We start from the raw sequence: 13,669 nt of genomic DNA, 5'->3' as shown, positions 1-13,669 counted from the left end.
CCATATAACCCTAGAGAAAATGATGGTTACACCGATCATTATCATGATAAATGCTACTCAGGAGGATAGTAGTCTGTATGGATTAGCTAGGAATCAAGGAGGTGACTGGCTTGATCAAGGTAACACACCCTACGAGAGACAAACAATTAACTTTCCAACTAGTCAACCTGCTCTCAATACAATCCACAAGATGCTTGTAAGTATCCCTAGAAACACGATTGTGGAGGATAGGCATCCTATGTACTTTCCAAGGTTAGAGGTAGCCCAAAAACAGAGGTTACTATAAATTTTATTACGCACAGACTCGTTGGTATTAGGAAAGAAGAAGATGAGATTTCTCATTTTTAATCTTCTAACCCAAATTGGCACAAAAGCTATCCAAAATATTTCAAATAACACCCACTTGGTCAGTAGTGGCCTTAGGAAATAAAACAATATTGCTGACAAACCAAAGATGAGACAGAAGTGGCCCGCTCCTAGTAGTCTGAATAGGTCGCCAAGACCTCTTAGTGACTGCATCCTCAATTAAGTGCCCCAATTTCTCTAGGAATAGAACAAATAAATAGGGGGAAAGGGATCCTCTTATCTAAGGCCTCGAGATGGCTTAAGAGTAGGAAGGTGTTCCTCGTTCCACAGTACGCTCATACTAGAAGAAGAGTCACAGTCCATTATCAGCTCCACCCAATGATTACTAAAACCCGCAACCTGAAGAGTGTTCCTAACAAATGACCAACTGACACTGCCTTTAATCCATGTCAGCATAGACATTAGGGTGCTAGGAGGCACCCCTTTCCTCCAACTCCGGAATCACCCATACAAGCGGTGGTTCAGACCCTAACAAATTGATGGTTTGAGGTGCAAGATGCCCCTTAAAAATTATCTGCTGAAAAAATTTGGCTGAAAAAAATGTAGAATGAGTTTGGAAATAAATTTGGCCTAAAAAATTGTAGTTAGTATAAAATTGGTCTTTAGTGGAGCAATTTTGTATTCGTCACTGCCCGCATCTCTTATAAATATCAGAGTGTAAATGAAACCGCTTTACCATTAAATTGACACTTCTTGACCTATGGATTTAATATATATCAATTTGTTATGTTGATACATTTCATTTTAGGCGAAGTTATATTAAGGGGCTGTTTGGTTCAGTTGTTAGTTAATAGCTGTTGTGGTTGCTGTTAGCTGTTTGCAGTTGCAGTAAGCTGTTAGCTGTTGAACTATTATAGTTTTTGGTAAAATTATATTGAATTGTTGTTGTTCGGATTTAAAATGTCTAATATGGACATGTTTTAACTTAATCAACAAAGAAATTATAAAAGGGATAAGGTGAAAAAAATCTCGTAACGTTTACAACTAGGAGCAACTTTATTCTTAACATCTAAAATGATGCAATTTTACCTATAACGTTGACAGCTAAGAGCAAATTTACCTCTAACATTGGCAAATTGGATCAGTTTCAGATATTATTATAAAACACATATATTTTATTTCTTATTCTACACCAATTGCACATATCAGTTGGTTCTAAAAAAAGATTTCATATTTTTTGTAATTTAATAATGAAATTGAAAATCAATTTTTATAAATTCGACGAAATATTTGAATTTTTTTGTCCAACTCGTACAAAAGACAATATTTAAAAAAAAAATTCACATCTAATCATATGTTTGTGATCTGTTACTAATGATGATAAAATGATTAGGGATGCAAATAGTGAATGGAGAATGAGGAATGTGAATAACATTTTTGGAACATCTGTAAACAGGAAATGGGGATCCCCGTGGGACGGGGATGAGGATTAGTTTGTCCCCGTTTAGCTCGTAGGGATGGGGATGGTGAATCCCGACTAGTCGGGGACGGGGATCAGTTTGTTCCCGTTTAGCTCGTGGGGGATGGGGATGGTGAATCCCCGACTAGTCGAGGACGGGGATCAGTTTGTTCCCGTTTAGCTCGTGGGGGATGGGGATGGTGAATCCCCGACTAGTCGAGGACGAGGATGTGAAATGCATTTCCCGCCCCGTTTACATCCCTAGATGTACATGTGAAGTGTAGATGCCAATATTCATGACCAAGAAGACAATTCGATGAATTATTTCTCAAATTGACCCAACTTGTCAATGTTAGGGGTAAAATTACTCTTGGCTGTCAACATTAGGGGTATAATTGCATCATTTTAGACGTTAAGGGTAAAATTGCTTCTAGCTATAAATATTAGGGGTATTTTTGTACTTTATCCTATTATAAAATAAAAAATGTGTTACACAGATTAATAAAAATAATCTATATAAAATAATAATAATAATAAAATTATTGAACGCAACAAAACTTTGTTCTTCCGCTAATTATGTTGTAGAAATATGAATAATGTTAAAGAAGAAATATATTTTGTGGTAATAAGAAGGATAATTTTTTCAATAACAAATAACTAAAAACAATTGTTTATGAAAAACTCCGAATATGAGCTTTTCGTGAAAAGCTCCAAAGCGCTACAGTTTCTAGAGAAAATGTTAAACGCTGCGCAGATATATATACCTAACCGTACGCTATATTTCATGAAGTTTAGAGTGAAGCGCTAAACGCTTCTCCGAAAAGCTGAAACAAACACTCTAAATGCCCGTTTGTTTTACCTACTGTTTGCTGTTGTTGTTTGATGTTTGCTGTTACAGTTTGCTATTTACTGTTACTGGTTGCTGTTTGCTGTTAAAAAAAGCTGTTTTTCCAAAAAGCAGAGATTCTCCGCTTTTGTAAAAGGCTGCTTTTTAGGTGTAAAAGGCAAACAAGAGATCACTAACCAAACACTTAAGCTGCCTTTCAACTGTAAAAGGCAAACAGGATGAGCCTAACCAAACACCTAAAACTCTGCCTTTTAAAATGAAAAAGCAAACAAGAGGTGAAAAGTAGGTAAACAAACACCTCTAAGTAAAAGTCCAAACTCATATCCAAACTAATGAAGTCTTTGTTCAAATGAAGAGTTTTTAAAGAAATGAAGATAATGTTAGTATTTGTTAATGTGACACACAATTTTATTAACTTAATTAATTGTTAATGTAGCACCTTAAATTATTAAGTTTAACTTTTATGTAAACTAGCAAACACATGGAATATTACCAAGTATAGTATAGGCATGCAAAAAGCTGTGTTTTGGTTGCAACACTAATTAATAGATAGAAAAAATCGCGTTTTGTTTTGTAGGTATACCATATGAAATAATTACGTACGGAAATGGATTACAAATAACTGATCCATATATTAGCTACGTGATTAAATCAAATTAATTTCGATCTGTGCCAAAAAGGAAATATATCATGATTCTTATTTAAATTAACCCATTAATTTCGTTTCCATGGATCAATTAATTCATAATACAACAAAAACACATTTCACGTTCTCTATTAGCTTAAATGATTAAGAGAGAGGATCCATAGTTTTAATTTGAAATATAATTTATAATCTTAATTTTAGTTATTAAATTAATGATTGAAATTTAATATTATATTATAGAATTTCATTAATTATTAAATAATTAAATCTCAACTAAATGGATATGGATAATAAGTATAACATCTTAATTAAATTTGAAATCTAACTTAAAATAATTTATATTGAAATCCAACTTGAAATAATTTAAATCAGGACATACTTAGGAATTATGGGCCACTATAGGGCAGGAGAGTAAGGGCCTGTTTAGCTACTTGCTGTTTGTTTGCTATTACGGTTTGCTGTTTGCTTTTGGAAAAGTGCAAAGATTTTCTGCTTTTGTAAAAAGCTACTTTTCAGTTGTAAAATGTAAACATGAGATGTCTAACCAAACACCTAAAACTCTGCCTTTTAAAATGAAAAAGTAAACAGGACGTGAAAAGTAGATAAACACCTCCTAAGTCTAGATGCTTACCTAGAACCTCCCATTTAGAAAGGCTTCTAATCCAACTATTTTTATAAACTCAAAAAGTTATTTTAATTATAATATAATAACTATTAAAATTTCAATTGTTAAAATTATTTTAAAAAATAATTATTATATAGTATAAGAATTTAATAGTAATCATATATAGAAAATAAAAATACAACTTGCTAAAATAAAATTAAAAGTTGACAATAATAATATAAATTGTTTTTTTATATATAATTAACGCATCTTAACAACTGATATGTAGTAGAAATTTAGATGGTACTGATATGTAGTAGAAATTTAGATGGTTGGATCCTTAAAACCATCTTCTAGAGCCTCGTAAGAATTTGAAAAACAAAGGAGTTGTCGGCTTTACGCATTCTATTATGCTTTTCTATTAATACCTTTTGAGGTATCAGACTTCTATTGGAACAATATGATATTTCAATGAAGGTTTGTCATGTGTAAAGTTTCTTCATAGTTGCGTTCACACGGGACATTCAGTTTTCTTACAGTGAGCACATTAATAACTGCATACTTCTTGAGAGCCAGATCTTTCATGTGGTTATGAGATTCTCGGCCTAGAAATAGATTCACTTTCCAAGGCGTCCCACATCCAGGTTTCATGGAGTTCGACTTATGGGCTCAGGGCCTAATATTGAGAATATATCTTTAAGAGATAGCTTTCTGCTTGTTATTAACAACAATAGCACAACAAAGTAAAAAAGGACCTTCTTAATTTATTTCACAACTTTACTCTTGATAATTTTTATCTCCATTTTATATAGTATTTTTAGTCTTAATTTTGTGTTTTTTTAAGTCTTTTTTATTAGTTTCTCTTATGTTTTTAGTTAATTTGTTATCTTTTTTTTTGTTCTTAGTTTGTATTTCGAGTTGTTTTCAGGTAATGTCGTGCCTAAAAATTGAGATAAGCACGGTTCCAAAAGCTTTATCTTGATGAGTTGAAGCTCTGCTCACGAGTTGTTAGACATACTGGCACATGATTTTTAAGTGACTGCTCGACAATCAGCTTAGTATGAATGATGAGAAGACTGCGATGCCAAATTACCTTCTACTTATCCTTGTTCAATTCTAACATAATTAAAAGACTAAAGAGGCTTATTTCTAGAAAACTTCGGAAGAGTTTTCCTTATTAGTTTGTAATTAGGAGTCTTCGAACTCCTATAAATAGGTGTTTATGTTTTAGTTTTTCGAAAAAAGTTTTGACTGAATACCCGAATATAAAGATTTAGAATTGGATTGAACCGTTGACTTTTTCTTTAACAACGATCTGTATTGTACCGTTGACTAAAGGCAAAAAGCATCCTGAGACCCCCGATCTTTCATTATTTTGTGCATTAAGCCATCGATCTTTCATTTAGACACATTGAGCCACTGATCTTTCATTGTTTTGTGCATTAAGCACTCGATCTTTTATTTAGACACATTGAGCCCTTGATTTTTCATATATGGGTGTATTAGGTCCTTTTGTAAATCAATTCATATATGGGTATATTAAGGGCCTGTTTGGTTCAACTGTTAGCTAATAGATGTTACTGTTACTGTTAGCTATTTGCGGTTGTAGTAAGCTGTTTGTTATTAGTTGTTTAATTATTAGCGTTTTACTCCAAACCACAGGAAACATAACGTTTGGTTAGGTTTATATAACCGCAACATTTAGTATTTTCTCTGGACACTGCAGCATTTTGGAGCTTTTCACGAAAAGCTCTTTTTTAGAACTTTTCATGGATAGTTGTTTAGTTACTTGTTTTTGATAAAATTATCCTTCTTATTTCCACAAAATGTGTTTCCTTTTTTACATTATTTTTATTTCTACAACAAAATTATCGAAAAACAAAGTTTTGTTGCGTTCAATAATTTTTTTATTTTTTATTTTTTATATAATATATTTTTATTAATTTGTATAATATACTAACAGTAACAGTTCAGGATAATTTTACCAAACACTAATAATTAAACAATTAATAACAAACAACCAACAACAACAACAAACAACAAACAACTTACTACAATAGCTAACAGCAACATCAACATCTACTAGCTAACAGTTGAACCAAACATGCCTTTAATACCCTCATATATGAATTGATTTACAAAAGGACCTAATACACCCATATATGAAAGATCAAGGGCTCAATATGTCTAAATGAAAGATCGAGGGCTTAATGCACCAAACAATGAAAGATCAGGGGCCTCAGGATGCTTTTTGCCTTAATTAGGTACAATTCTGGAGATTTTCAAATTTCTAAAATTACTGAGTAAATATGTTTTTGATTTTAGAACCAGACCAAAAAAAAGATCCAAAACCGGATTGGACTGTTAACTTTTCGTTAGGATCGAATCGAATTGTATCGTTGACTTTATTAAATAAAATGCTAGAGATTTACAAATCCTCGAATTATACCGAACCATACTCACCCATAGTATAAACGGTCAAAAATAATATTTAACAAATAATGGCATATTATTAGTTTTCTATTTTGATTAGTTTGTGTTTAGCAGTGGTTTGTTACGATTAATTATGCTATATAGTGTGTGTTTCGAATCTTTTCATTACGATGGAATAATGGGTAAATTACATCCATGAGCACTATACTTTATTCATTTTTATGGTATAGGTATGATTACTAAATTTTAAGCACATCAAAATAATTGTTAACGACCTCAAAAATGGAAATGTTCAAGAAAGAAAATTGTTTAGAATGATATTTACTATGAAAGTACATTTATTATTTTCCAAAATCACCATTTTAGAAACTTTCACTCTCCTAACCAAACAACGTTTAAATGCCCTCAAAAAAAAAATTGAAAAATTAAAGTTGCTTAGAGTATCATCAATTCTTGAGTTTTTTATTTTGAGGTTAGCCACAATCATTTTGAGACCCTGATTGAAGTTTAGTGCTCATATATAATGTTAGAATGTGTAAAGTTAAATGATTTTTATATTACGTTTTTAAGTTTAATAATTATACATTATGAAAACGAGTAAAGTTCAATGGTCATGAGCGCAATTTACCCATAGAATAATACAACAGACTTTTCCTTCCTCTCATCTTTCTCTTTTGACATATCTATGTATCAAAATTTCTAGGAATTTCACTAATAAGTTTGTAGATAAGAAGTAAATCATACTCCAATTAGGACTATGAGAGAATTATAAAAGATATAACGTGGAGAGCTGTTCGGTACACTTATACATGTGTCTATTCTTTTTGCTCTATCTATTCTTAAATAGAATACTGACTTATGCATTAAAGAGTCCCTCGCGGACCAGCGAAGTCTTCCTTATTTTGCAAGAAGCAATAAAACATAAAGGAAGACCCAATGAGATCCGTCACCGAAAAATCTATCCTATCTATCAATTTATATACTTGTTAAATTAAAAATGAAAATTAAATATATGGCATAATACCCATTCGGCTCCTCAAAACAAGGTTTCAAAATCAGTTATGACCTTAAACTATTAAAATCATCAATCGGATCTCTGAACTAAACAAAAATCATCAATTGACTTTCCATTCTAAACAAAAATCATCCGTTGAGGCTTCATCGAAAATCATTCGGTTGAACAATTTCAAATCCTTTTTCCCAAACTCATTTTGAACCAACGCAGAGATTATTATAGTCTTTATTAAATAGTCATAGTTTCTAATTTTAGGATAGGATGATGATCCAATTGATGATTTTTACTTAATTTATGAACCTGATTGATGATTTTGATATTTTAAAAGACTAATCTATTTAAAACTTTAGTTTAAAAGCCAAATATATATAAATCCTAAATATATCAAAAAGGGAAAAAATATATAAAAGTCATAAGAGATAAAATAAAAATAGAAAAATCCGCATGACAAGAAAAAAAAGGGGAGGTGGAACATATTAAATTCCAAAGAGAAGATATGGGTCAAATTCAATATTGAGAAATCTTAGTCCCAGATATGATCCAACCAACCGCCCAACCTGAAACCAAACCATTTTAAGTCAGAACCATTTCTTATTATTAAATCAAACCGTGTTGCCACTCTCATATCATTTTATCTTCAACGAAACTTCTTCCCACCTTCAACAACAACCTTAATTTTTCATTAAACCTTAATTTCGTATATATAGTTAATCAAACACACACTAATTTCAGCTAATAAATAAATTAATTTAATTAAAATAGAATCCCACCAGAAAAGCTCATCTAAATAATTTTTCTTTCATCTTCTACACGTTCTTCTTTTGCATGATATCATTATTAGCACGCAAGCCGTTACGCTTGACTGACGATTTTATACTTTAATTCCATACTTTAATTTTATTCTAATTTAATACTTAACTCCTACTATAAATACCCCAATACCCTTCTCTCTTTTCTACTAAAATTCAGATTCAGATAATAAATATTTCTGATTTTATATATTCTCACTATTATTCACTACTGGTGCACTACAGAAAATTAAAAATGGTGAGTGGCCAACTGTTGTCCAAAATTGCAACCAGTGAAGGACATGGAGAAAATTCACCTTACTTCGATGGTTGGAAAGCATATCAGAGCAACCCTTTTCACCCGACTCGTAATCCCGACGGAGTTATTCAAATGGGTCTTGCTGAAAATCAGGTTTGTTATACTGATCCTGGTCCACAGTAGAATTTTTCTGATAACATATGTAATAATCTGGTTTTGTGTTTTGCAGCTTTGCTTTGATTTGATAAGTGATTGGATTAAGCAAAATCCTGAGGCTTCCATTTGTACTTATGAAGGAGTTGATAAGTTGAAGGATATTGCTATTTTTCAGGATTATCATGGCTTGCCGGAGTTCAGACAGGTAATAATAGTTATACTTTGAGTTAACATAGAATACATTAATTTATGTAATGATATATTTAATAGTTTATAATTTTTTTTTTGTAGGCTATTGCGAAATTCATGGAGATGGTAAGAGGAAATAAGGTAAAATATGATCCAGATAGAGTAGTAATGGGAGGAGGAGCAACTGGTGCTAATGAAATTATAATGTTCTGCTTGGCTGATCCCGGCGATGCGTTTCTCCTTCCTTCGCCTTATTATCCAGCGTACATATTTCTATCAATTTTATAATATTCTGAGAATCTTACACTTGACGAATCAATTAATATTACATATACATATATATGTTTCTTTTCTAATTAACACCAATCATCTCTCATAAAATAATATGCAACACTATTTTACTGTCGGATATAATATCTAGATAGTATACTAAAATTTCTACACTTCGTTCTCAACTTAATTTTTAGCCTATAAAAATGTGATTTAAATTATTAAGAGTAAATTTTTTTCTCAAATTTTCTCTATATTTGTAAGTATTTATTGTGGTTGGTATACCATATAAAGAAATTTCTTGCTTATATACGTACGTGGAAGGAATATTCAATTAAATTAAAACTAGTGCTGTACAGATTTTTTTTTCAAGTAGAATAAAGAAAAGTAGGTTGAGAAAAATTGTAGGAAAGATGACATATTGTTCATAAATGTGGTTTTGACTTGTTAACTTAAATTAGCTAACAATAGTCAACCCTTTCCTTACCGACAGTCTTATTAACAATTAAAAAATTCTAATTAGGATTTGATTGTCACATTAATTCTGATTTTATTCTATTAATTATACTAATTATTCTCCATTTGTTTACTAATTAAATTAGCCTAAGTGGAACTTGACCCCTATATTTCAAACATAAGACTTGTCCTAATTCACTTTGAACACGTGCGAATTCTAATTTAGGGGATACAGCTGGAAATATCGAAATTTTTAATTTTCCACTTCTTAATTTGAATTAATTAACATTGTTTTTCCAGATTTGACCGCGATCTGACGTGGAGGACAGGTGTGAAGATAATTCCAGTAGATTGCTACAGCTCAAACAATTTCCAGATAACAAAACAAGCTCTGGAAGCAGCATACGACAAAGCTCAAAAGTCGGGCATCAAAGTCAAAGGATTAATCTTAGCAAATCCGTCAAATCCACTTGGTACAACCTTATCCAAAAACACACTCAAAGACATAGTTCGATTCATTAACGAGAAAAACATACACATTGTCGTTGACGAAATCTACGCTGCCACAATCTTCAATTCCCCGAATTTCATTAGCATATCCGAAATCATCGGAGAAACCGACTGTAACAAAGATCTAGTCCACATCGTTTACAGCTTATCTAAAGACATGGGGCTTCCGGGGTTCCGAGTTGGAATCGTTTACTCCTACAATGACTCGGTTGTGAGTTGCGCTCGTAAAATGTCGAGTTTCGGGCTGGTTTCGTCGCAAACTCAGTATATGCTTGCGGCGATGCTTTCCGACGAGAAATTCGTCGGTAATTTCCTCGCTGAAAGTGCGAGGAGGTTGAAGAAGAGACACGGAAGGTTTACTGAGGAACTTGAGAAAGTGAAGATAAGTTGTTTGAAGAGTAATGCTGGGTTGTTTGTTTGGATGGATTTGAGGCATTTGATGCAGGATTCGACATTCGAAGGCGAAATGTCGTTGTGGAGAGTGATTATTAATGAAGTGAAATTGAATGTTTCGCCGGGTTTTTCTTTCCATTGTAAAGAACCTGGTTGGTTTAGAGTTTGTTTCGCTAATATGGATGATGAAACAGTTGAAGTTGCACTCAAAAGGATTATAGAATTTGTCGGGAAGAGACCGGTTCAGATTAAGAACAAGAACAAATGGCAAAAGAATCTTCGTCTTAGCTTCAAAGATCGTAGGTTTGAAGACAATGTTTTGTCTCCTCACTCTCCTATGACTCCTTCCCCGCTTGTTCGAGCTAAGTAAGAAGAAATTCTACTGCTATTCGAGATCAAACTGGTTCTGTCTGATGACACTTTATCATCTCAGGATTGTCGAGAACCAGTTTGGTCACAAACTGTTTTCTAAATAACAACCTTAATTGTTAATTAGATTCTTTTTTTTTCCCATTATTCAGGAAGCGGATAGCTTTTTTTCCCATTATGATCAACATCTATTTAAGGTTGAACATACAGTTGGGGAGGGAAATTAAGCTTCTGTAAAAAAGTTTATTCATTCTGTATCATGAAATAGAATTTGATATTCAAAGTTGTTTATCAATGAAAATGATGTATATCTATCCATTGATTTTATAAATTCTTCCACTTAATTATAATATCTATGTTTCTAATTTTTGGCGATTTATGTATTGTTTTGCATACACAATGTTTTCTTGTTTAATTTAGGGTAAAGTTCAAATAAAACCCTTGTGATTTCACTAATTTTCAGATAAAGAACTGTGGTTTATTTTTTGTCAAAACAAGGTCGGAGGTTTTCAACTTTAGCAAAATAAGGACTTTTTCGATTGATACTATTAAAATCACCCTTAACAACTTCAAAAATAACATATTTTAAGAACTACTAATATTCTAAGCAAGTTTAATTCTTCAACTTTTTATTTCTCCAAAATTAGTCCATAATCTCATAGTTTTGAGCTTTGAAAGTTGTCAAAAGTTCGGTTTTTCTAACAGAATAACAAAGTGTTTATGAGATGTCATTTTCGAAAATTCTTTTTCACTTCCTTCTAACGTGATTCGAGCCTAATTTTTGTGCAACCATGTTCCCTACATCCCCAAATTAAATTTCATTTTTACAGAGTTCAAATCTCTCAAAGAAAATCCAGGATGGCTACGTATCTCTGAACCCCTAAATCTGTCATTTTTATGCTCTATTTTGCTAGAATTTCATGAAATTCTTGTTTCTAAACTCAATTGCTAATCTCTCCATATCAATACGACACAATTTTGGTTCTCGAATTCACGGTTCACTTCAACGATCAAGACGCCAAACCAAGTTTGTTCATTTATTTTTAATTCGCATATATTCATTGTTGTTATTCCTCTTAGCTACAATTCCAATTCTAGATTTTCCAATCCAATTACGTAATTTAATTACGCGAATTACATGATTTTCATTGTAATTATTGTTTTATTCTCACTTTGTAAGCAAAGACATTACAAGAAATCAAACAAAATAAAACAAAAAGAAAAATTAAAAAAATTCTTTGCGTTGACTTTTTTAAGCTTTTTCATGAATGATTATCAATTAGTAAAGTTTATATAACAACACTAATTATCTGTCCTTGAGTCTGTTGTCAATCATTCGGTTAGAAGTCACGTCTTTAGGTGCAATTTTATTTCATTAAAACCATTTAATTATTGAGAATTAAGTTTTCTAGCACGCCCACAATTTTCCTTCCTACACGCGTCAAGGTTAAAATTAGTATATTTCAAAAGTATCGCCAAACAGTTATTTAGAAAGATGAAGGATTAAATTTTAGGTACCACAAAATCTTTGGTATATTCGTTGTTAGTGATATATTAGGGGTGTCAATATGGGTTCGCGGGTTGTAAACGTGTCGTGTCGACTTACTCAGGTGACCCATTTATCCCAACCCTGGCCCAATCCATTTAATAAATGGGTCGACTCGGCACGATTCGTTTAAGAAACGGGTTGAACGTGTCAACCTGGCTAACCCATTTAATTTTGCAACTCCACACTAAAAATAATATTCAACTAAACAAAATGAAAAAGAAAATAAGAACATGCATAATTGCATATGAAAAAATAAAATCTAATAAAACTAACAAAACAAATTCAACAAGATAACATCAAAAGTCTAAAATCCAAAACTTACAAACAAAATAAAAAATTTCAATTCCAAATAACAAATAAACTAAAACTAAAACATTCAATTCAACTTAAACAACAACAAAATTAGTATCTTGTTCATTAGTCTTTGATTCAATGCATTCTAACTGAGTCATCAATTTCTTTCGACTCATCCTGAACTATTAAATTTAGAATGTGAGCAGAGCATCTCATATGAAAAAAATCTCCAAGGTTTAATAGACCACCTTTGCTATTCAATAATTTTTTCAACAAGTCCACATATATATCATTTAAACTTGCATTATCCACTTTATCAAAAAAAAAAAAAAAACTTGCATTATCCAAAGTGAGTGAAAAAATCTTACCATCAATTTTCCAACCACACAAGAAATTCTGAATTTTTTCACACAGAGCTACACCATTATGTGGAGGAGGCATATAACAAAAGTTTAAAATTCTCTTTTAGATATTCCAATCTTTATCAATAAAATGTCTAGTCAAACAGATATACCCATCTGTTATAATAGAAGACCAACAATCAGAAGTTAGACATATCCTACTAGAAGTTGACTCAACAAAAAACTTACTTGTGGCTAGAGACTGAAGCGTTCACCGGATGCCAATGAAGAGAGGCAAGCAGCACAAATTGTTAGGGAAAGAAAGTTGCAAACCTAACGTGTTCTGTAATATATATATATATATATATATATATATATATATATATATATATATTAGGGTTAAAAATTAAAATTACTTTAATATCCATAAAACTTTTTTATATTTACATGATATATGGGTTAGATGGGTTAGATGGGTCGGGTTAGATGGGTTCGCGGATTGGGTTGACACGATCCATAGACTCGTCTAAATTATACGGGTTACAACGAATTCGCGAGTCAACCCGTGACTCGACCCATTTATTTTACGGGTTAGGCGTGTCGACCCATTTATGACCCAAACCTATTTATCTCAACCCTAATTCGTTTAATTTTCGTGTTACGCGAATCGTGTTATCGTGTCGTGACCCATATTGACAGCCCTATGATATATATAGTGAAATATTTGTTATGAATTAATGATATATCACGAATCAAAATAGCACCAATATAGACTTAACGTTTAC

General features: G+C 31.9%; 1 protein-coding gene across 1 annotated transcript; it reads left to right on the top strand.

Moving 5' to 3' along the window:
* Positions 1 to 8,261: 8,261 nt before the first annotated feature.
* LOC136217099 (1-aminocyclopropane-1-carboxylate synthase 1-like) lies at positions 8,262 to 11,052 on the top strand. The gene is made up of 4 exons (XM_066003682.1): positions 8,262 to 8,510; positions 8,587 to 8,718; positions 8,805 to 8,965; positions 9,729 to 11,052. Exons 1-4 carry the CDS (start codon positions 8,355 to 8,357, stop codon positions 10,699 to 10,701), a joined length of 1,422 nt encoding a protein of 473 aa, XP_065859754.1. The 5' UTR covers positions 8,262 to 8,354; the 3' UTR covers positions 10,702 to 11,052.
* The last annotated feature ends 2,617 nt before the right edge of the window (positions 11,053 to 13,669 follow it).

This window comes from Euphorbia lathyris, chromosome 2 (genome assembly GCF_963576675.1).
Source record: "Euphorbia lathyris chromosome 2, ddEupLath1.1, whole genome shotgun sequence".
Taxonomy (NCBI): domain Eukaryota; kingdom Viridiplantae; phylum Streptophyta; class Magnoliopsida; order Malpighiales; family Euphorbiaceae; genus Euphorbia; species Euphorbia lathyris.
The sequence above is the reverse complement of the archived record's forward strand: the minus strand, read 5'-3'. Positions and strand labels throughout refer to the sequence as shown.

Bases quoted from the DNA above. Each gene is read 5' to 3' on its own strand.
- LOC136217099 (XM_066003682.1), top strand. From the start codon at position 8,355: ATGGTGAGTGGCCAACTGTTGTCCAAAATTGCAACCAGTGAAGGACAT. The intron at 8,511-8,586 runs GTTTGTTATACT...TGTGTTTTGCAG, and splicing joins TGGGTCTTGCTGAAAATCAG to CTTTGCTTTGATTTGATAAG. The intron at 8,719-8,804 runs GTAATAATAGTT...TTTTTTTTGTAG, and splicing joins GCTTGCCGGAGTTCAGACAG to GCTATTGCGAAATTCATGGA.